The sequence below is a fragment of the Euprymna scolopes genome, chromosome 1 (assembly GCF_053919585.1).
Source record: "Euprymna scolopes isolate OS-2025 chromosome 1, ASM5391958v1, whole genome shotgun sequence".
NCBI lineage: Eukaryota > Metazoa > Mollusca > Cephalopoda > Sepiida > Sepiolidae > Euprymna > Euprymna scolopes.
In genome coordinates, this window is record NC_136482.1 from 27,383,677 (window position 1) to 27,409,493 (window position 25,817).

The window sequence follows — 25,817 nt, forward strand, 5'->3', positions numbered from 1 at the left end:
TAAGTCTATATGCTGATGATGCTAATAGCCAAAGGCTATGGCGTTTTTGTTTTTTTTTGTTTTTTTTTTTCACTCCAAAAATGTGTTCCTACTTACTTGTCTCCCCACGAAGGCAAAGTTTGACAAAAGGTTGGTTTTGAATGTGGGGAAAATCCAGCTCCCCAAAAAGGGAAATTCTGGATTGGAACAAAAATAAAAATTGGTTCAATCTAGACAGATTTTTCCTTCACCAATCGAGGATAGAATAGACTAGCTGTAGCATCAGAACAGATACTTTGTTCTTAGTTGGCGTGACAAAAATTTCTTAGGTGATATAACTTGACTTTCTTACTGGAAAGCGTATATGTGGTTGTTTGTATAGGTTTTGGGAACAGATGCTCAGCATCCATAGAGATTGTTTTTGATTGGCTTAAGTCTGATATTCGTAATCAATCAGGATTGAGTATTTTGATCCAATCAGTACCAAGCATTTAAGTCAAGCAAATATCAAATGCGATTCTCTGCACTCGTTGTTATTACTGCTACTACTCATGGTTCAGGGGTTGAACAGACTGTTGCAAATTACTTAGCATTATCACAGCAATCATTTACCATTGATTCTCTTTGATAGCAACCATTGGCTTTCTCTGGCATTTGAATAAGCCTTTCTAAGCTTTCAGTATTATCTACGATTTCCTGTGGAGGTCTGATTGATGTTTTCCCTATTGATTCCATCCTCGTGGACACTTCAGGACTATTTTATATGGTATCAGCCAAGGCCAATGGCACCGCATGTGTGCTTGAGTGTGTTTTTATGTGACGGGGAGGAGGTAAAATTATAGGGTTTCTGTCATTTTTATTTCCCTTGAACTTTTATGCTTTTATGATTATACTCATATGGTATGGTTACTCATTAGGAGTTCTCACACAGGTCATCATCAGAGATTACTCACTGTAATAATATAACTGGTAGTGCTCCTTGGAGTTTGAGTGACAAGTCTCCCCAGATTTCTAAAACTCTCCATCTCTTTTGATAATCTTTGCAAATGACTTTGCATTATCACAACAGCTGTTTATCATTGATTTCTTGCTGGCAACAACCATTGGTTTTCACTGGAATTTTAGAGACTTCCTCAAAGCCCTTATATTCTCCATACCCTTCATTCAAGGGCTGATTAGTGCTCTCCCTCCTTATTCTTTCCATTCTCCTCGATCTTCACACCTATTTTACGTGGTATGAACCAAGATTGATGTCTATCTTTTAATTGATATATTTATTTTATTTTTCATTTGTTTATTTTTCATTTATTATTTAATTATTATTATTATTATTATTATTTTCACTAGGAATACTCACAAACATACAAACAATGTGATTGCACTCATCTTGATTGATATCACACAACATGGAAAAAACTGAGCAGGAATAGCACTAACCAGACCTCCACTGGAAGAGTATGGAAAGTACTGGGACCTTGGGTCATCATCAGTGATTACTGGCTGATAATAACTAGTCGTAGTCGTGTTCCTTTGAGTCTGCATGACAACATGTCTCCCCAGACTTCCTGTGTTCTCCACCTTTTTCAATAGCTATTGCAAATGATTTTATATTATTACAACAGCCATTTACCATTGATTTCTCACTTGCAACGATCACTGATTTTCTCTAGGATTTGGGTGGCAATAAGCCTAAGGTCCCAGTATTCTCCACACTTTTCTAGTTGAGGTCTGGTTAGTGCTCTCCCTTCTCGATCTTTCCATCCAGTTTGACCCTTCATGACAATTTTGCATGGTATAAGCTGATGTGGTGGTGGTGGTGGGGGGGAGTCGGTTTATAAAATTTCTTGTAGTTTCAATTCCTTCAGGTTCGTACAATGATGTTCTTTTTATGTTTTTTGTTTTATTTGCATTGCATTTTCCATGTAGATGCTTTGCTTAGCGTTTGAGGATTTTCCTTAAAGATTTAAACTGTTTTCACCATTGTCATCCTAGCCTTCTTTTGATTCTAATTTCCTGTCTTTTTTTTTCCCCCAGTTATTTTTAATGTTTTTTTTTTTTTGTTTTTTTTAAATGAAACTAAAATGTTCTTTCCTGTAATTATTTGAAATTCTAATCGAGAGAAAAAAAAAAGAAAAGAAAAAAAAGCACTTTTCCAAACGCGATTGCTGTCTCGGTTGTTTTTGCTACTTCGGGCCATCCGTAGTTTTCACGGAACGCACGTTGACTCTTGCAAAGTGAATAAAATCGAAACGCCGGATTCTTTCCGATCCACTCGAAATCATCATTTTTGCCGAAAAGTCTGATACGAAAATCGAAGACGGAGCGAAGAAGTTGACTAAATAATGGCGTGGTTCCGACGAACAGGACGGCCATTGCAGCAAGAACAAGTCATCGCCTTTTTATTGTTCTTGTTGAGTTTTGTGGTTGTGCCGAGTCAACAAGCCGAAGTCATTCAAGGTTCAGTCCCGCTCAATTCGGGAACATTTGAAAAGGTAAGGAAAAAAAAAAAAAAAAACGCGATCGAAAAAAATAATAGGAATTTTATTTTAAAAACCTAAAACTAAAATAATTAAATGAAAAAAAAAAAAAAATGGAGATTTATTTTAGAAAAAAAAAATGAAGAAATTTGAAAAAATACGCGAAATTTAATAACAATAATATAAAAACAAAATTCTACGATTTTACTAAAAACACTGACATTTTTTTTCCTTTTTAATGTTTTAAAAATTGGATTTAAAAAATCTAAATGATTTAAAAATTTATTGTATATTTTATTTGCATCCATTAAAAGAATTTGAACTGGGGGTGGGTAGTGGGGTTGACTTCAACTGTTTTCTTAAATTTCCCTTTTTCTCCACAAATTTCTACATGCAGTATATTTAATATACATTTATTTATTTATTTATTATTATTATTATTATTATTATTATTATTATTATTATTATTATTATTATTTTAATTCCAACCTTCACTAAATCACACTACAAAATAAAATGAGATTCCACTTTTTTAGGCGATTACATGTGAACAGGCTAAATCTTGGCGGAAAGAAGAAAACAATTTTAGAGTTTAGATTGCGATATCAGTTTCGTATATAAATTTTAACGTAAAATTATCCTCTATTTCCGAAAAATTCTAATTTTTTAGGGTAGTTAACTAAATTTATTTACCACTTAGCTCTAAGTCCGATTGGCAAGATTATAAAACCATATGTAATCACCTAAGAAAGTACCCACCCTCCTCCCAAACATCGCACAGAATTTATCTCCCATAAAAAAAAAAAAAATATTAACTACCCTAAAACGCAGTATAGTCCAGAAATTGGGATCATTTTACATACCAACTTCTAAAACATATAGGCAAATGTATATTTCAACGGCGTAAATTATTTGGCAAACAAAAATTTATAAAAATTATTTATTTTTTTATATAAAACACATTATTAGACCCTAAGGCTGAAATAAAACCCTAAAAAATTTAATGTTTATTATTTTTTCAACATTTTTTATTAGACTAAATGTACAACAATCGAGGCCGCCATCTTGTTTTGAAAATTTGACTTTTCTAAGGATTGCCAGATTGGCCTTTTTGAGGCCAAATTTGGCCTTTTTACACTCTTGCATTGACCACCGAGATATAGAACGCCTGTTAACTGAAAAATGCCTGTTGGCAATGTAGGTAAAATTTGTAGGGGAAAAGGAGTTTAAGTGAAATTAAATTTCTTTGCACCAAACAAAATAATAATAATAAAAAAAAAATGAAAGAAAACAAAATGACACCTCGGTGCTAGTGCACTTACCGCTATTTTTTAAATCGTATTTCCAAGTTTAATTAAAGTTTTATGATATGTTTTTTTATTCAATTGTAAGGTTAAAGTATAGAATAGTTACAAAACACCCTCCTCTCCCAATGTTAAGAATGGCTTTTTAAATAATGTTATTATTTCAGCACGGATCAATAAGTGCACTACTAGTACTGACATTCCTTCTCGTTTAAAATGCAAACAAAAATAAGATGAACAAGCAAAGGTCCGATCGGTAAGAGTTCTGGAGAAATCATTATGATTAGAATGTTCAAAGTAGGTGAAAAATCCTTTATGGAATTATTAAGATTAAAAGGTCATGTTAGATGAAAGTCCTTCATTAAATTAATAAGATTAGAAGGTGAAAGTCTTGTGTGAAAATAATGTCCTTATTTCAAGGTTTGTGTTTTAACTGGCGAAGTCCGCCTTATTCAAAAGTCCCATGAGGAAAGTAATCCGTTGTTATTAATTATAGAACATGTACAGAATGGGTGCGTGTGTGCATATGTGAGATTTTTGGGTGCCCGCGTGGTGTGTGTAATTGTGGTTTCGACAGATTTGAAAACAACGATGAGATGAAAACGAGAGGCATGTTCTCGTGTCACGTCGGAGCGAAAAGAGAGGAAAAAGAAGGGAAGAAAGAATGTTTGTTGCATTTAAATACTATTTGAACCGGCTCCAGCACAAAATTGCTACTGGTATTTGATTTTTGGAAAAGCGTTAAAAAGACAATCTTCTAAATTTTCTCATTGGTCGCTTGCGTCACGTGGTACTCTCTTCAACTACGTCCGCCAGAAATATGTTCATTTTACTTTTGTTGTTGTGAGAAAAACATGTGGGCGTATTTGAAATTATGCCGTTGCTGGAAGAACTTATTTTTGTGCAAATGCGTGGGGAAATTGAAATTAATAAACGTTCATTTATTTGCGCGCGCGCGTGTGTGTATGACAGCACAGATTTGTCAAACTATCACCGTTAGATACTATATGAGAGCATTTTTAAAAAGATTTTAAAACATTTTAAAAAAGAAAATAAAAGGAACCCAATTCGATTAATAATGAAACTGAACTTTATTCAATATAAAATAATTATGTAATTTTAAAGCAATATACAATCTAATGATAAAACTGAATTATGAATTTAGGGAACAAACAATTAAAGAAACATATTAAGCACAAACATTTCTTGGCCTTCGGAACAAAATCACAGTGTAGTATCTGTTTTTATGCTACACTTCACTTTTTCTGCTCTCAGTCGCTGGAGGAGAAATTTTTCACGACTGAAATTATTTTTGTTCTGATCCATTATTGGGAAGCTGGATTTTGCCCACAAAATTATATGTTGAAATATTTAAATAACTATTACTTTAAATACAAAAATTATATTTAAAGTTTTGGTTTTCTGTTCTTCTATGTCCATTTTTTTCCCATGTTTTTCATTAAAATGTGTCGCATATTTTCATCAGTTACATGGTTAGAAATCCTATACTCCGCTACAGTCTTCATTTTCATATCAGTTCAGAATCCATGAATACGGAAATGAAGTTCACATAACTACTGAAAGACAATCATACCATGATGTGAACATTAGTTAAAAACTAAGAAAATATAGTAAACATCTACGATATTAAATCAGGGTCGTAGTGAATTTGGGAAGGGACATTATTATTATTATTATTATTATTATTATTATTATTATTATTTCACTCATTAAGAGTTGTCTCATAGGCCATCATCAGTGATCGCTCACTGGCAGTAACCTGTGGTGTACCCTAGAGACCAAGTGACAACAAGTCTCCCCAGATTTACAGTGTTCTCCACCTCTTGACCACTTGTGCAGATGATTGCATGTTATCACAACAGCAGTTGTCACTGATTTCTCATTGGCATCGGCCATTGGTGTTTCCTGGGGTGTGGGTGAAAAAATACCTCCGCAAGGTACCAGATTTGAACTGCACACTTCCAGTGGAGATTTGGTTAGTACTCTCCCACCTTGGTCTTTCCATCCTCCCTGACCCTTCATAACTAGTTGGTGTGGTGCCAGTTGATGTCATCTACACCAGTTTTTTTATTATTATTATCATTATTATTATGATAATAATAAGGGTGCTTGTGCAGTGTGCACACATGTATTTTAAAGAGTATTTCCAAGTTAAATTAAATTTTGGGTTTGTATTACTGTACACATAGATTTGAAAAAGTTGTCAAAAAACAAATACATAAATAAATATTATAAAAGGCAAGATAAGTTACTTTTCTCCCTAACTGGATATGTTTTTAGTGTTTTTATTTAATGTAACATGTTTATTATTTTGTATAGTTTTTAGAATCTGTGTATAGTAAAACAAACCCTCCAAAAAAGATACCATAAAAATTTAAAGGTTTGTATTACAAAATAATATTAGAAATACACTCACTATATGTCAGCTTATGTCATGGTAACATATATTGAGTGAGTTTCTAATAGTATTTTGTATAGTTTTTTAGTTTGAACTTATTTTCCCAAACTTAACGTATTCAACAGCAAGCTCGCCACCATTTGTCCCATTTGTCTTTTTCAAACATATCGATAAACACTATGATTTTTGAACCGAATAAACATTTTACATTAAATAAAAATACTAAAAACTTATCCATTTAGGTAGAAAAGTAACTTATCTTGCTTTTGATAACATTTATTTGTTATATATTTGTTTTTTGACAACTTTTTCGAATCTTTGTATATAGTAAAACAACCCCTCCTTTTTTTCATTAAATTGTTAGGTGAAAGTGCAGAATAGTTAGAAACCCCCACCCGTTTAAAATAGCTTTCTAAATAATATTTCAGCACGGTGCAAACAACATCTATTTATAAAATAAAACAAGAAAATTTATTCTTATTTAATGTACTCTTTATTTTTAGTTCATATCAAAACTAATTAAAACTGATTAGTTAATTAATTTTTAATTAATTTGTGTTGTTCGTATATCTCGCGAGAGAATAAAATTTCCTATTTCATTTCTCGTTTCAGTCATGTAAATTATTTACAGTTAAAATGTTATAAAAAACAAAAACTTGAAGTTTTAAATATATTTCAAAGAAATGAATTACGCCCGGTGCTAAAATAAAAAATTATCGAAAAAAAAAAAAAAACTGTTGTGAAAAATGCTAACTTTAAAATATTTGGAAATACTCAGTGAAAAGTTTTATTTATTATTAAAAGAACAGACTGAAAAATATTATATAAAAATTGTCCATTTTGCAGTAAAAGAAAAAAAATAAAATGAAATATTTGACTTTCTTCGATAGAAATAATAGTTAAAAAGAGTTCACTTACTATATTTTATTAGATTAAAATTATCCCAATGTGCAATTATAATAATTGTTATCTAAATGGAGAATTGTTCTTTCACTTTAGACGAACATGCATGGACACATTCAGTAATACAGCCATATTTTTTATGCTTTTTAGTGTGACCACGTAGTTGAACACCGAAAACTTTCTATACCTACAAGTTGATCAGGAAATGACGTCACGCTGTCATGTTCACTGACCTACTCTCTCGGTAGCCGTGCATGATTCCACGCAAGAGCATAAAAAAGGCCAAATTTGGCCTCAAAAAAGCTCATCTAGCAATCCTTAGAAAGGACAAATTTTCCAAACAAGATGGCGGCCTCGATTGTTGTACAGTTAGTCTAATAAAAAAAATGTTGAAAAACTAATAAAAATCAAATTTTTTCGGGTTTTAGGGTCTAATAATGTGTTTTATATAAAAATAAATAATTTTTATAAATTTTTGTCTGTCAAATAATTTACGTCGCTGAAATACACATTTGCCAACATATATATATATATATATATATATATATATATATATATGTTCAATCAAGTTTCTTAGTGTGTTTGCATGTAATCACTTAAAAAGCAGGATCTTATTTTTTGGATGGGTGGGGTGATTTAGCTGATGTACAAATTTATCATTTTTTTTATTAAATTATTTATTGAAAATCAAAAGTAAAATTGAAAAAAAAATCCTATTTAAAAAACAAAAAAAAGAAATCTTTTAAATTATGGTAATTGTGGCCTGGTAGATCAACACAAAACCTACCTTAAAAAATTTGTTTTTTAGGGGTTTTCTGGTGTGCTGAAAAGGAATATCGCATTTAAAATTTGGGCCAGCAACTAGTTTTCAGTGGAAAGACACTTTTCCGCATGTTTCATGTAGTAATCATGCGGCAGCCATATTTGGGCTATTGTAACCGAGAGCGTTTGAAAAAAAAAATACATAATAGCCGAAATCACCCGGTAAATCAAAATTGCAAAATATGAAACGTTGGGCATATATGAAACAAAACACGCGTTCCGGCTATTAAAAGAAAATCGTTCATTTAATTTTTTTTTTTTTTTCCACATAGGCATCACAACTTATCAAGGCCCAGAATCCACTCGAGGATAAGGGTTAAATAGTGTACCATAGTCAATTGGACAATAATCGTTAGTAATGAAAATTCAGTAAATTTGTTAACTTAAGTGGAATGGTTCATCAAGAACTTGTTTATGTGGGACTTAAAGACAACCATATTGTAGTCAGCTGGAAAGCAGGAAAACAGAAGACAGTTCCACAGGCGTGCAGTTCTAAGAAAGAAGCTTTGTTCATGGAATCTACATTTAGGTTTAGGCACAGATAAAGAGTGGGAGGAATTATTGCAACTCCTACTCAGATGTGGTAACAGTACTCCATTCTTGGACGTACCTGGCTCTTATATAGATAGAGAATTGCATCAGCAGTGAGATATCTACTAGATCGATAGAAGGATCCCACCATTTTTCCAGCGGCTTTGGCAACGGATTTGATGTATGTGTTCCATTTCAGATCAGGAGTAAAGGTCAAGCCCAGAAGCTTGTCAAAACATGAGGACTCCCCAAGACGAGAGCCATTCATTTTAATTGATGCCAGATGAGGATCAGAGCATTGATGATGTAAAGATAAAAGCTTTATTTTAGATGCTTTAAAAGTAACCAGCCACCTCTTTCCCCATTGTACCAAGTGCTCAAGATCAGAGGAGAGAGAAATTTTTGTTGCTTATTATTTTGATTTTGAGGGAGCTTTAGTTTTTAAAAAGTTCTCCAGCTCCCTAAATTATATTTAAAAAATATTAAAATTTATTTTCTTTTGGAGGGGGGATCTTTTAAAAACTATATCTACCTCAGTATTTTCTTTAATTTTCTATTTTTGAGCAACTATCCAGATGTGATCCTCTCATGTTGGACAGTTATTATAAATTATTTTAAAAAACTTACTATATTTAAAAATATATCCGAAAGAAATATATCCATACATATATATATATATATATATATATATATATATACATATATGTGTATATTTATATATATGTACATATACATATATTTTACATGGAGGTCACCACTTATCACGCCCCAGAAGCCACTCAGGGATAAGGGTTATTGTGTGTACAGTAATCAATGGAATAGTATCGTAGTAATTGTTAGTATTGAAGATTTGATAAAGTATCTTACTTAAGGGGGCGATTCATCAGGAATTTGTTTATGTTGGACTTGAAGACATCCAAGTTGTAGTCAGGTGAGAAACAAGTAAACGGAAGAGAGTTCCACAGCTGTGCACTTCTCAGAAAGAAGCTTTGTTCATGGAATCTATGTTTTGATTTAGGCACAGATAAAGAGTGGGGAAAATTACTGACAGTGGTTTCAGCTAGACGGGTGTTTTTCGTGAAAGATTGGCAAGGGGGGACCAGAGATTGGAGCTCGGACGAGCACGTGCCATGGAAATAACGATAAAACAAAGACAGGCTCGCAACGTCTCTTCTGTGGGAGAGAGTTTGCAGGGAAGAGAAAAGGGCACCCCCCACTAAGCCACAAAGTCTATTTTGTACTATGTCAAGGCAGGATAGACTGTTTTTAGCAGCTCCAACCAAGATGTGGCAGCAGTACTCGACAAGAGCGATCCATTTCAATTGATGTCCGATGGGGATCAGAGCATTGATGATGTAAAGATAGGAGCTTGGTTTTAGATGCATTAAAAGTAACCAGCCACCTCTTTCCCCACTGTACTTTGCACTCAAGATCAGAGGAGAGAGAATCAGAAAGAACTTTGTCATTTACGGCCTTTTATGTGTTGCCATAGATGGTCGTGTCATCAGCATAGATGTCAACGAATGATTTAAATATGTGTTTTGGGAGATCATTTATGTAGATCAGGAAGAGAGTTGGGTTCACGATGGACCGACCCCTGAGGGACTCCAGCATTAATACTGATGGCCTCTGATTTCTTTCCACTACTCTTATGAGCCTATCAGAGAGAAATGATTTAATAAATTAAATTTAAATTGAATTAAAAAAAACTGGTTAGGAGTATCCTATAAATATTAATATTAATATACATCTTCCACTGGAGTTTACAGAATTACTCTATTATTAAACTTTACTATAAACCTTTTTGAATTTTTGAATAATATATATATATATATATATATATATATATATATATATATATATATATATTAGGTTGGTGCAAAAATAATGTTTGTTGACGTTCAACTATATATATATATATATATATATGGCCTACAGATTTTAAACTTGATATATAGGAAATTTGGACCTGTGGAACCATTTTGATTTGGTTTTTAGCTGGTAAAAATAGCTGCTAAATGGTCAAAATGGAAAAAGAAAATTGTTGACCTTGACAGGAGTAAGTCAACTAAATCTGTTACTTCCACGCATGTGCAAATATACATTCATAGCTTGAAGTGTCTTAATTTTTAACCTTATGTATTGCGATAGATCAAACGGTAATGACTAATGCTCGATCGCTAAATGTTTTGGTTTTGATTCTAGCTGATGTCACCCAAGTCATATATTTTTTTGATTTTTAATCATTACTAATTAATTAATAGGTAGCAATATAATAATCAGTAGAGAAATCATTCTATTATAATAAATGCAAAATTTGCATGAATTAAAATATGTTTAAGCATATTTTATGATTACATTTGGGTTATATTGCAATGTGTAATATCCATTGCTACTCAATGTCATGCTTGTTTAACGTTTAAAACATTCTTTGATCAGTGCATGAGAAATGGATTGATTGACTGCCATCTTTCACACTCTGATAACAGTTTTCACTGCAGCTTTGGAAACCCCAGGGTCAATCTGTTTCACAAAGTCGAGTGTCCATTTCACAACAGGATGATCGCTTTGTTGGTGAACAACCTTGATTTGATCAAACCCAACTGAGCTCACGGATGCAATGCAGACAGGTTACATAGGCCCAGTGTTCCTCTTAATTACATTGTCACCTCTGAGGCAATCTCATCAATTGATCTGCAGGTTGTTCCAGGGTTATGTTTCTTTCCTTGAGCGCCCATGTTATTGTTGTCTAACGGAACCGGGGAGTCCTGACACAAAAGCGCAACTGAGCCATTGATCAGAGAGGGTTTTCTTCAATTAGATGTACCAAGTCTTGTTGGTCACCCAAGTAGTCATCTACAGTTTCACTGAGGCACAAATGATGAGAGGCAAACTTGTCAAATGCAACAAAAAGGTTTGGTGCAAAAGCTTTAAATCCTTTCTATGGTCACGGGTTAATTGTTGGTATACTGACAGAGCACCATCTCTCAATCTGAATGGTAAAACATGCTGAATATTGTCAACACACAACATTTCACACACCAGCTCCACCTGTTCCACACTGTGTGATTGGGTGAGACACGATGAAATCATCCAAATGTCAAATGTTTTACTTGCTATTTGCAATTGGTTGTTTGTTAGCCATGATAGCTTGTTCTGTAAAGTTGAAAGAATTATGGCTCACAGCATCGGAACTCTTTGCAAGAAAGACTCTTTTCCTGGATCCCCATTTTTTCCATACGCATGTCTTTTGCTTATGGTCAAACACAAGCAAAACTCTGCCTCCTTTCCCCGTAAGAGTTTGGCTCTTTATATTCAATAACTCTCGACACTTCATGTAGCTTATCTCATCCTCCTCCATAAAACACATCACATCTCTTGCATCTTTTTCTTCTCCTAGTTTCCCTGCATTGGCAGCAGAGAGATCACACCTTTTGCTTCTTTGAGGTGAGGTTGTTTGTAGTATTGCTACTACATTCTCCAATCTTAAGCTACAAACACCCTATAACTTCCGGCTCCTAGCATAAACACACCTCCACCAAGTAACTGTAGATATATTTCTTCCTTTTTCTGAAGATAAGGTATACTTCGAAAATTTAAAGAACTTGACTTCAATACCTTCCTGGTTTGACATGTTACGTTGGTAAATAAATAATTTAAAGTTATTGAAATCTTTCAATATTGTCATCTATTCTTTTACCTTGTCTTGTATCCAACAGTTTTCTTTTACAAAACTGCATTATCATAGCCTTCAAATACAACTCCTTTCACACTATGCACAATGCTTGAAACAAACTACAAAATTGTCTTCAAATTAGTTTTTTCTTCAAAGTTGATGTTGCCAATGTTTTAATGTTTTGTGCTGTTTTTTTGGATTTCACGGTCAATCATGACGTTAATTTCATTGGATACTTTTGAAACTTCGCCTTTTTTTTTTTTAATTTGTTGCAGGTTATCAGTAAACACAGAGTGGTTCTCGTCAAATTTGACGAAACTTATCCATACGGAGAAAAACAAGAGGAATTTAAGAAAGTTGCAACCTCAGCAATCTCACAACCAGATTTGTTGGTGGCAGAAATTCAAGTTGCAGGTAAGAATCTGATTTTGTATTTTCTTTGTCTTCTTTTTACACAACAATTTGCTTTTTAAAAGAAATTGATGTTTAATTACAATAAGATGGTAAGCTTGGTTTTCATCCCCAATTCTGCACAATGCTTTTCAATTATATTTGATGCTGAAAAAAAAAACATCCTAGTTTTATTGTCAGTTGAGAAAATTATTTTTGTGAGACGGAAAGTTCATGAAGAGAAATGGTTTATAGTCAAAGTTATGTGTTCTTTTTGACTTCAGGTTTCATTCAACCTACATATCTTTCTCCTAGAGATAAATTTTCACTTTATCTCATGAGCAAACATATTTTGAGAGCATTCTGCCCCCCCCCCTCCCTTTTATGAGAGGTGTGTGCTGTTAAAAATGTATACTCCTCTGAAAAGAAGTTTAAATAGAAAATAAAATGAAGAAAAATATAAAAGTCCAAATCAAATTAATGTACTACCGCTGTTTATACATATCCAAAGAGACACTGTTTTATTATGTGGACACACAGTTTAAAAAGAGGCAGAATGACAACTGTAAACATGTACTAGGCTTTATTGTAGTGTTGCATGTGAATGGCAGCCATTGCAAAATAATAGATGTCTGGCCAAGGGAAAATAAAGAGAGCACAAAACTGAAAATATTTCTGGCTGGAGCCGACTACCCAAGTGACGTTTCTTTATTTGAAATAAAATAAGTGCCTATTTCAATGGGGGAATCATGCTGAGACCAACTTGAGAAAAGTAATGTTCCTAGATGGACTCCAGATAAACTATGAATGGATACTGTCTAGCCATTATCTCTAGTAAATAATTCAAGTAGTCAGTTTCTGAGGGGTTGAATGGTGACCACTGAAAAGGCCAGAATCTATAATTTCCAGTCTGGCATGAAAAAATTTCAGGATATGGAAAGGAGAGGCAGTTAGAGTCAGCTTTCTGGGGTGAAGCAATCAGTTGGAGTTGAGGAGGCAGTTGGTATTTGATAGTCTCAAGAACAGGGTCTGTTGCCAGGTTGTTTTTTAGTTAGCCATGATAGATTTTATTTTGCAAGTCTGCTATTCAACCTAAGAAAATGGGTACCAATTTTTAACGAAAAAAAAACAACAAAAAAGCAAATAAACATTTGTTAATTGTTTTTAAACTGGAATTTTTGTTTGACAGGTGAATTTTTTTGTTGTAGCACTGACTAAATCAACCAGCAACTTTGGGCTGGCACAATGAGTGGGATGATCATGGCCTGTGTGGTGCACACATGTATGTTCATAGCAATTACCAAACTAAAGGAGACGGTTGCAACAAAGAAAAAGAAGAGTCAAATGAATTGTACATGCTTCTATTATTGGTGATGTGTGTGTGTGTGTAACAACACAGCTAGTTCTGGCTACAGATTTTTATCCTCAATCCCCCAAATCAACAGCGATTAGACTATTCCTGTTGATTTTGTGGTAGTTAAGTTATGTGCAATTCTAGGAGGTTCACCTTGCCAGGCTTTACCTTCTCTCTTTGAGAAGGGGTTAGTTTATTGCTATTCGCCTGAGGCGCCCTTACTGAGAAATGCCAACTGGGCTGTCCAGGCACTTTGTTTCAGGTCAGAGTGCCCCTCCTCTAGAGCGCTGACTTCTCAATCACTTTCCAACCCTGTGAGAAAGAGGTAGCAGTGAAAAGAAAAGGACATCACCTACCAGATTTCAAAGTTTGTTTTGTACTCTATCCAGGCAGGAAAGGATACTTTGAGCAGTTCCTCCCTAGACAGGTAGAGGATTGCATCAGGAGCGAGTCTGTTTATGAGATTTCAACTACAAGATATTTGTTATAATTAAAGGACAAAGAATTCTCAACAATTAAAATTAAAAGATTTGATGTGAAACTTGAATATACAATTTTGTCAAGTCAAACAAAAAATATACATTTAAAAAATTGTTTGCATATTTGTTTTAGCAGTTTTGAAATTCAAGAAATTAAAATTTTGGTTTGTCTAGAATACTCTGTACATTAAAACAAAAATAAAAATCTGATGTAAAAGTCATATTCCAAAAATGACGTAAATTGATATAGTAGTTTTATTTTTAGCTAAGAAAATTAGATTTTATGAGTAAGCAAAAAGGGATTGTCTCACATCACTATCTTGAAATAACAAGGGAAGATAACTCCACAATAATTCAAGCTCATCAGATCAACCTTGTAATGCCTACGATTTCCCATTAATCATTTAAAAACGATTTTATTTATTTATTTTTATTTATTTTTTTTTATTCAATTTTCACCCCAAACAAGGCACAGTGCCATTTTGAAGCAGGGGGCTACTATCAGGGACTTAATTAGCGGGGTATTATGAAGGAAGATGAGTAGAAAGATGTTTGTTAACATTACACTTGAACTTCTGCATATCATTGCAGTTGGGAAAGCAGAATCCTGGAAGGGAGTTCCAAAGACCCGCAGTTCTGGGGAAGAAATTATTGGAGTAAAAGGCTTTCTTGCACCTAGGGATCTCTACTGTAAAGGGATGAGACTTAGTAGCTTGTCGGGTTTGTCGGGGGTAGTTACGTCGGGGAGGTACAAGTATTTGCAGTTCGTCAGAGCATTCACCATTAAAGTATTTGTAGAACAGGCAGAGGGATGCAACATCTCGTCGATGGGACAGAGGCTGAAGCCTAGATGACAGTTCAGGACCTATCAGGTTGGCGACTCTCTTTTGAACCCTGTCCAGGAGCGAGAGACAAGCAGCAGATGCACCAGCCCAGATGTGACAACAGTACTCCATACATGGGCGAATGGTTGCCTTATAGAGGTATAGGATACTGTCAGGCGTAAGTAGTTTTCTAGCACGGTAGAGGGAGCCAACCTTCCTTGCAGCAGCCTTGGCAATGCTCTCAATGTATCTATTCCAGTTCATATTCCCTGTAAACGTTAGGCCGAGGAGTTTAAAAGAAGTACTTTCAGGCAATGTGTTCTTGGCCATTGCTATTGGTGGTAGAGAAGGTTTCTTGTAGTTATTGAAAAAAACAAGTTTAGTCTTAGCAGCATTGAATGTGACCAACTATTTTTGTCCCCATTCCACTACAGATTGGAGATCATCCTCTAGTGTTTCTGCCATTTCCTTGGATATGTGTTCATTTGTTTTCCCCTCATATCTGTTATAGAGAGTGGTGTCATTGGCAAATATACCCATCTCCGAAACAATTTTATCAGGGAGGTCATTTATGAATATCAGGAATAATAGAGGTCCAAGGATAGACCCCTGAGGTACTCCCGCATTTATGTCATATTGTTTGGATGTACGACCATCGAGGACAACTTTGATTTTTCTATTACTTAAGAAGGATTTAATTAGATTATGAATTCTTCCAGTGATTCCATATGATCTAATTTTCGTTAGAAGACCATCGTGCCATACCCTGTCAAAAGCCTTAGATATATCAAGGGCCACCGCTCTACCCTCCCCTGTTTTATCCAATGAACGGTATATACGTTCAGAAACTACAGTTAAGATATCTGCTGTTGAACGGGCTTGCCTGAATCCATATTGTTTGTCAGTCAGGAGTTTAGCAGCTGTTAGGTGCTGGACTAGGGCTTGATTAACTAAGGACTCCAATATTTTGGCGAAAAGCGGGAGGAGGCTAATGGGGCGATAATTTAGTGGGTCAGTTCTTTCACCAGGATTCTTGAAGACTGGTACCACAGAGGCGGTTTTCCAGCAGTCGGGAAAACAAGATTCGTTAAGGCATTTATTGTAAAGTTTGGACAGAACTGGAGCAACCTCAGCAGAGCATTTTTTTAATAGCACAGCCGGGATGAGATCTGGTCCACATGCTTTTGAGGTGTCTAGGTTTTTTATAATAGCATGTACCTGAGAAGGGGAAAACTACTTCATCATTTTTTTGTAATTTTTGGAATGTATTTTTCATTTTGTGTACCATAAAAGTTTTCTGTATTTTTGTTTTTTTATTATAGAAAGAATTCTAGATAACCACTCAATTTTGTAGGAAATAGAACCATTTTTTATTTGTGAAAAAAATTAATTATTTTTTTTATTTATTTCTTAAAAATAATTTTGTCTGAGAAAAAAATTGTGATAAAAATACAAAAATAAATGTTTCTGATCGCTTGTTTATACAATCTAGAAATAATGAAAGTGTAGCACCTGTTTTCTGTTTTTTTTTTTTCTCATCTGAAAGTGAGGATCGAGGAGGTTCAATAATTTGTTTTTAATCATTCTTTTTAATTTTTCAGATTATGGTGAAAAAGATAACCTTGACCTGGCTGAAAAGTATGGTGTGAAGAAAGAAGATTTTCCCAAATATAAATTATTCATCAAAGATGAATTTGAACCAATTGATTACCACGGAAATGTCAAAGATGCAAATGAAATAAAAAGATTTGTCATGAAAGAAGCACGTAAGTATCTCCTCTGCAATTCTGAATTTTTGAGATGAGATGTGAATGCTTGTGCTATGTTGATTAATCGGACTATTATTCTCATTTTGGGTGTTATTAGCACAACATAAGGAGGTAACTTCATGATAACAAAAAACTCTTTTCTTACATCTTTAAAAAAAAAAAAAAAAAATATGCATGGATATCGATCCTCTGTTTTGTAAAACATTTTTTCACTAATATTAACAATTAGTATAGATATCCCGAAAAATTGAGTCATAGAAAAACTTAAATATCTTAGTGACCCCTGATGATTGAATCTTCTTTAGTAAGAAAAAGCAACACCCGAGGAAGGTCACAGCGACCAAAACGTTGTGCTAATAACACTCAAGATGAGAATAATAGTCTGATTAATTAACATAACACAAGTATCTCCTCTGTTTTGGAACAAAATTGTTTTTTTTTCTTTTGCCAATTCTAATTCACTTTTGGTTCGTTAAAATTCTTTAGGACTTGTGAAAAGTTGTGTGCTTGTGCAGTATAATCAAATTAAAATTTTTTTATTTTTTAGTGGCATGCCATGTTCTATTTTAAAATAGTGGATTACAATTATTTTGCCAAAATCTTAAACTGCAGTTATCTCCCCTGGATTTTAAGAATTATTGAACTTTATCCAATACAATAAAACTATAGTTCGATGACTTATTTTTATTTGATTTTTCTATCATTTTTTTTTTTTTTTTTTAAATTTTTTTACTAATTTGGACATGACACGTAAATACATAAGTGTTTTTACTTAAAATGTATTTATTTGCAATCCCATTATACTCCACCAGCACTAAAAGTTGTATTGAATTATTTTGTCTTTAAAATGCTTTTAAAAACTAATGTTGGTCAGACTGATATGTTAGCATCAATTGCAGTATGCTTCATCAGTACGTTCTGTCTCGCATCAAAGCATCCGTATACCTCTTCATGTTTAGGTTACAATTTTTACCTTAGTCGTTCAAATAATCCAAACTATAAATCCCAATGTAAACATTGCCATTATCAGTTGCTGGAGAGCTCAGATTGTTTTTATCTTGTTAGCAATGTCTTTAGCTACTGATATTTGGTGATTGCCTTATGAGAGCTCAACACAAGAGCAAGGAGAGCAATATAGTTATCTACAGACGGTTTCGCTGCATTACAGCTCTTCAGTGCAGCTAGACAAGCAAGTGCCTTAAGGCAGAATTAAAACTTGATCGTTGAGCTGACAGTTGACACACATATACAGTGGGTAGCAAAAGTATTTCAAGAAATATCAAGTTAATTTGAATGAAATTTACACTCAACCTTTGAACAGATATTATCTATATAAAAATAAAAGGGAAATGAAAATATACTTAGTTGACAAATATTTATTAAAAAAAATTCAAATTATCCATATGCAAAAGTATTTAACACACTGTCAAATTTCATTCTTACGCAGTCATTTAATTTTGCTACAATATTTCAACCAATCAGAATGCACCCCAGAGTTCTGGCTCCTTACAGGTGAATTGATAACATCTCTCAAACTGCGCAGGTTGCCTCTTTCATTACCATTTTAAAATGGTTAAAACAAAGGAATTGACTAATGGTATGCACCAGGGAATCATAGCAAGGCATAAAGATAGAAAGGAGTACAGGAAAATAGCTTCAAAGCTAAATTTAGTAGTGAGTACAGTTGGGGCTGTCGTGAGAAGTGGAAAACAACGGGTGGTAAATCTTCTAAAAATCTAAGAAGTGGTCAGCCACGTAAATTAAATGTTGCATTGCTTGTAACATGAAGAAAGAACCATCTCATTAATTCAGAAGGATTTGCAGGAAACAGGTATTAAAGTAAGCAAGGGCACAATCAAGAAATCATTGAATGATACAAACCTATATTGTAGATCACAGAGAAAGACTTCATTGTAAAATCCTAGACATGTGAAAGATCGTTTGAAATTTGTTTATAAATATCAATGTGAATCGGATGAGTTCGGGAACAAAGTTATTTGTTCAGATGAAACAAAAATTGAGCTTTTCAGAAGAAACATGTGCACCTGTGTATGGTGGAAAAAGGCATAGAATTTAAACCATCTAATACCATTCCCACTGTAAAATTCGGCAGTGGAAGTGTGATGATTTCAGTCTGCTTTTCTGCAAATGGAATTGGAGGAATGGAAATCATAGAAGGGAAAAATGAATGCAGCAAAATACACGAAGATTTTGTCAACACATCTGTTCAAAAATGCCGCAGATTTAGGATTGGGCTGTGACTATCTTCCAGCAAGATAATAATCCCAAGCACAAGACTAAAATAACTATGAAACGGTTTAAGGATATTGGAATTAATGTTCTACAGTGGCCTAGCCAGTCACCTGACCTAAATCCCATCGAAAATCAGTAGAAAACTTTGAAGTAAAAGGTGCATGCAAGAGATATCAAGGAATTGAAGAAAGTTTACAAAGAATGACTGAAACTACCAGCAAGGGCTTGTAAGAAATTAGAAGTTATGGAAAGCATTTGGAGGCTGTAATGCAGAATGAAGGATAGACAGCTAAATATTAATTATGTGTTGCTTTTGCATACAAGTAATTTGATTTTTTTTTTAATAAATATTTGTCAATTAAGTATATCTTGATTTCCCTTTTATTTTTAAAAAGATCATATCTGTTCAAAGATTGAGTGTAAATTTCAAATTAAATTAATATTTTTTGAGAAATACGAAAAAAAAACAAAAACTTTTGCTACCCACTGTGTGTGTATAATATATATATATATATATATATACGCAGAATGTGAGAGATTATATAATTATTTTCTCAGCCAAACATCGCAGCCCACAAATGGAAAGCCCAAGATTCGAGTTTTTCCCTCATCAGTTTGGCTGTGCAAATCTATATGAGACACACTATAGAATTACATTTTAATTACCACAAAAATCAGTCTACAATCATGATTTTTATTTTTTATATTTATTTTTAAATATAGGTGAATTTTTATATTTACTTTTTCCATAAGTGTCTTACATGTCTTTCATTGTGTATATAGTTGATGCAAAACATCAGATAAATATCTGAGACAGTTACACAGAAATGGATGGGGGAGGGGGGGGGAGATTGTTTGATGGAAAGAAAACCATAAATTCCAAAAATTTGAAAACATTAACATGATATCTAAGAAATAATACCCAACAAAATGAATTCCACTCGGTCGAATGAGGAAAATATTCCACAGAGCCATATTGAATTTAATTAAACAAAGCTAAAGTCATTTATTAAAAATTACAAAATATGGAATCAGAAGAAAAAAAAAAAATTAAAAGAATTTCCAGATTCTGTCTATAAAATATTTTAAATATATATAAATAAATATCCCCCCTTCTCCTGAATTCATCCATTTTACAAAGGGTACTGTTAAGAAATAATAGTGGCAAATATTTGTACATCTTTTAAGTTTACTTAAATAAAATAAACTGCCAATTAATCATCTTTTTTTTGTAAACAAGTTGTCACTTCAGTTGAAAATAACATTTTAAACAATAAACATTTTTTTATAAACTCTTGTCCACTCCAAACAAGGCATATTGCCAATTGAACATTTGGGACCATGTGAGGAGATGAATGAAATGGTTGTTTGCATTACATTTCAATGTTATTACAGTCAGGAAATAGGAAAGAAATCCCCAAATTTAGTAGTCCGAGGGAATAAACTATTAGATTAGGTTTTCCAGTACCTAGGGATTTCTACAGTGAAGGGGTAGAATTTTGCTGCTAGACAAGTTTGTCAGAGGTATGCATGTTGAAGGGGCACAAGTACAACAAACTCATCAGAACACATTCCATTAAAATACTTGTGAAACAGGCGCTGGGATACAACATTACAATGATGGGATGCGGGATGGAGCATGGTTGATAGTGTGAGACATTAGATTGGAGACTTATTGGAGGGGAGGGGCTTGTCTAAAAGGGAGAGACTAATGTTTGATGCACCAGCCCAAACATGGCAACAAGACTACATGCCTGGGCAAATGTTGACTTTAAAGGTATAGAATATGCTCTGATGCGAGTAATGTTCTAACACAGTAGAGGGAACTCACCTTCTTTGCAGCAGCCTTAGCAATGTCAACGTATTATTTATTATAATTTATTATTCATGCTAATTGTTAAAGGAAAAAAAGCTTAGTCTTAGTAGTGTTGAATGTTATCCATTTATGATGCCATTCTACTAGATGTGGAGGTTGTTTTTAAGGTTTCTGCTATTTTTTTAGATGTGTCTACATTTGTTTTACCCTCCTATCTTTTATATATATATATATATATATATATATATATATATACCTATTATAGAGCATTGTGTCATCAGCATCTTCAATTAATTCCTCTCAATGATATCATTTCTGGTTTTGTTATAATTGATATTTTCTCAAAAATTCCTTTGCTGCTTTTCAAGAATAAATTATTTTTTCTTTTCTTTTTTTTTTTTTAACTAACCATCATAAAGGTCTCTGGTTGGGTATGCCTGCTTGCCTTGAAGAGTACGATACAATGCTAAAGAAGTTTTTCCAGGCAGATTATGAAGAAAAAGACAAGATGGTGGCTGAAGCAGAGAAAATGGCTGAATCATTGAGCGAGGAAAACAAGAAGACGTCGGCTGCCATTTATGTGAAGACAATGAAGAAAATAATGGAGAAAGGGTTAGAGTTTTTGGAGACAGAAGTGAAACGTGTCGAGAAATTGAAGGATGGAAAAGTCAGTGATAAGAAAAAAGAACAACTCAATGATAGATTGAACATTCTCATTTCGTTTAAATTAAGACTTAATGATGAACTGTGAGAAAACGAAACAGTGAAAAAAAAAAAAGGACCAAGAACGTTTGGAACGTTACACTTACACCATTTTTCAAAAAGGGCTTTTTACTTGTTGGTTTGGGCCTTTAAACATTGTACAAAACATCACATAACCAAAATTATAAAAGAAGCATTTTGTTTATTATTTAATTTTTATTTTTTTCTTCAGACTTACCCCCCTCTTAATTCTTTTAAATATTGATTGGGCATCAATTTTTAAAATTTAAAAAAATTCTTTAAAAAAAACTACCTTATCAGTATTCAGTTTATGTAATTTTTATGTAAAAAGATCAACCATACAAAATGTTAAGGCATTTGTAAACGGGATTATTTTGACAAAACAAGGTATGAAAAATTAAGTGGAGGAATTTTAGATTTAGCTTTAATGGAAAACTGAGCAGGTATATACATTGCTCCTCTCCTCCCTCTCAATTCTGTCAATTTTATTATCAAATTTTTTTTAAAATTCTTTGAAATATTACCAATTAAAAATCAAATTTTCAGATTAAAGGAATTTAAAAAAAAAAAATTGTTCAAGTTTTATCAGAGTTCAGTTTTCTATTTAAGTTTAATGTAAAATAATCCCCTACTTGATTCTTTGACTGGTCTTGAGTAAAGAAATATATCACAAATAAATTTTTTTTTCAGAATTTTAAAATAAGAATATGGGATTATTTTTTGTTAAACTGAATTTCTCTGAAAAATTGAACAATGAGTTTAGAAAAAAATTTTGAATAATTTGAGAATTTGGCATACAATCTGAGGATTTTTCCACAAAAAAAAAAAAAAAATAAATAAATAAAATAAAATAAAAAAAATAAAAATAAAATATTTGAGTGTCTGCTGGATATTTTTGGAGTTAAACTTGCACAGTAATTTGAACCCCTCTACTAAAAATTATATTTTAAAAAAAATGTGATACTTTATTGATAATATTTTGAAGAAAACACTTTTAGAAGTATGTATCATCTGTCAAAATAAAAAATACATTTCTTAAAATAGAAAAAAATGTGGGACAATTATTTCCTGAAAATGGTGTGATTGTGAAAGTTGAACCCATGGCTAGCGTTAGGGTTCATTTTTATTGATATTGAACAGTATCATTTGAAGGTTTGACATTTAAAAATACCCAAAAAAGTATTTATAAACAGAATTTAGGCTGCAAGGAGGAAATTTAAGTATTTAAAAAAAAAAAAAAAAAAAAAATTCTAAATTTCATATCAGAAAAAGCACAAAAATCATTCATTTTCTTTTTTCATGAAATTAGAAAGTCTCAATATTCAAAACCAAAAATAAAACTTCTCCATCTATTCTACTGCTGTCAAAATAGATTTTCTTTTTACTTGTGATTTGTTTTTTAAGAAAAAAGTCTTAACAGTATTTAATTTTGAAATTGAATAATAAAAAAAAAAAAAAAAAAATTGTAAAAACTTGTTTCTAACTTTTTTTTCATTGTTTAAATTTTTTTGTCATTTTCTAAAATTCAAATTTAGGTTTTTATCTATGAATGTTGTTAAAATAATAGTTTCTATTCCCTTCTTTCTTTTTTTTTGTAAAGTTCTATGTTCTTAATTCTGTTTCTTTTTTTGTTTTGTTAACAAAGGTTGTAGAATATGCTGACTGCACTACAACAAATTGGTAAGACTTCCCTGAACCAGCTCTTGCCTGTCAGTGTTGACCCGTAATGTCTATGAGTGGGATCCTGGTAGCTTAGCAATCAGTGCTTTAGGTCCCTAAATGGCCACATGATTTGCAACACTTCACTTTTACCCTTACTAGGACTAGATAGGAGGTTGCAGAATGACAAGAGACTAATCACGACACGTTCTAGCAAAAAAGAAAATCTCAATTGTAATATTAAAACCTGATCTTTCTTTGATCAAACACTACTGTAACTTGTACATACTAGAAGTTGATGGCCGAGCGCCAATCATATCAAGAAATAAGAAAGGCTTGATCACAGCTTCCTGTTACTAAATATTAGTTTCTGGATACTAATTTTGAAGCTAGCAGTGACTCAAAACTGTACTTGGTGTGAGTATACAGGTTGTGTATGCGCGTCAAGGTTGTTTCTGTGGTCTTCGTCTTTTCTTGTGGCTGTATCAAGGTCTCTCATACTGGCAGCTGTTGGGGGGTGTATACACTATATAACTAACTAGCGAGGGGTACCCAGCGTTGCCCGGGTGTTTTTCGGGGTATGTGAAAAAAAGCCGAAGCGTTGACGACGCGCAGTTGGAAAATAGTAAAGTGTTTTAAAAAAACAGGTGCGCGTTTTTGATTGTCGTGACGACGATAGGTATTCAGCAGTTATTTTGTGCGGGACAGTTTTGAATAAATGGGTTTGTTTGTTTTTAAATACCCGCTCCCTCGTCTCAAAATGAAAGCTAGTCTGATATGACAAAGTCGACATTAATCACAGGCCCAGAGCCAGTTTGTTCAAAGTCGAGGTTCGCTTTTTTTAAACCGAAAACCGAATGCAACGCGTGCCGATGCGGGAAATGTGGAATAATTAACGTTTGAAAGTCAATAAAATTAAATAGAGAGGCGAGCTCCGTGGATAATTCGTAGATATTACAATTTATAGATGATATAAAAAGTTTTAAAAATTTGTGAAGCGAGTAAGCGCTTCTTTGAAAGAAGCCTTTCGTGGACATCGAGGAAAAGCGAACATACATACATACATTTTCGCTTTTATATTTATAGATGATAAACACAGATTCAGACATTTTCTGTAATTATTGACGGCTCTGAATGCACACGTTACACCATCATGAGAAACTACACTAAGCACTAAGGTCCACATTTTATTTGAGGTGGGAATCACTCCAAACAGAGCATGAAGCCACTTGATGTAAGAAACTGCTAGAAAAAAAAAATACTATAAGGTCAAAAACTTGCCGACAATGTTAGACGAAATAGATTCTGAATCAGAAACAGCAATTCTTCCTTGTTTATCTGAATCATTGCTCGTAGAATGTGAGGACTAAAGGACAAAATAAGGGAAGTGAGAGTTATGCAGCTGCTGAAACTAAAACCCAAGAACCACTTTCTACTCTTTAAATTATAACGTGAGGCGGAGTTAGCAAGAAACCGTTGAAACTTGAACCAGAAATAAATGTCCGATTGTATTTTTTGTTTTTCCTTACACAGTCATAAGTTTTCATCTGTTCTTCATTTTTTCAACTGAGAAACTGATGCGTTCCTCTAATCAACCCATTTTGAGAATATTTTTGTTTTTATTTTTATTTATTTTTTTTTTTTACATCTGTCGAGGTTGTGTTCGTTGGTTGGTTGATCAATTCATTTCCTCATCTCCCTCGACTAGTCTGCCTTGATGGAGTCCAACTCGCAACAACTGTCATAAACCATCATAACTTCAGTAGTCATAAAACCCACCAACATTCCCAAACATTGTAAAGCTGTTGTAGAACTCACAGCCACACCTAAAAACCGCCCCCACACTAACTAAAATATATTCAGTCTTTTGTCCTAAAATAACTGCCCCACCTTGCTTAATACTATTTCAGCTGCCTTTTGTCAAACCCAGTGAACAACTTCCTCTCCATTGTTTTCTATACCTTTTTTCCTCCAATAAACTTTCTTTTTTTTTTTTTTTTTGATCTTTTCTTCTTTCTTCCCCATGTCCCAACACTTGGGAGAGTGGGTTGCCGACAGTCGCACAGTAGGTGTCAAACGAACATATGAAACGCAAATTTAGACATTAAGTGATGGACCATTCAGCTACCAGATCCACTACAGAAAGTATGGAAGAGCAGTGAAAGGCATTAAAGGATACATTTTTAGAGAGAAGAGACCAGACTTGTGGGTAGGCGGAATGGTTTCCAAGGCACGAGGGGACATGGGAGATGAGAAAGAGCATCAAAGAAAAGTGGAAATGTAGGAATCAGTGGAGAAAAGATTTAATGAGTAAAGATGTATATCGGCAAAGAGGAAAGAAGGGTACTGAGAAAGTCATCTTCTCACATATGCTCTGAAGAGATGACCAAAAGAATGAAGCATTCAGGATAGCTAAACAGATGGCAAAGACAAATATGG

General features: G+C 33.4%; 1 protein-coding gene across 1 annotated transcript; it reads left to right on the forward strand.

Annotated features, from left to right (window-relative positions):
* Positions 1-1,911: 1,911 nt before the first annotated feature.
* LOC145289937 (endoplasmic reticulum resident protein 29-like) lies at positions 1,912-22,290 on the forward strand. Its single transcript, XM_080136452.1, has 4 exons — positions 1,912-2,471; positions 12,387-12,525; positions 16,760-16,924; positions 21,416-22,290. The coding sequence occupies exons 1-4, from the start codon at positions 2,322-2,324 to the stop codon at positions 21,745-21,747; spliced, it is 786 nt and encodes a 261-aa protein (XP_079992578.1). The 5' UTR covers positions 1,912-2,321; the 3' UTR covers positions 21,748-22,290.
* Positions 22,291-25,817: the final 3,527 nt, after the last annotated feature.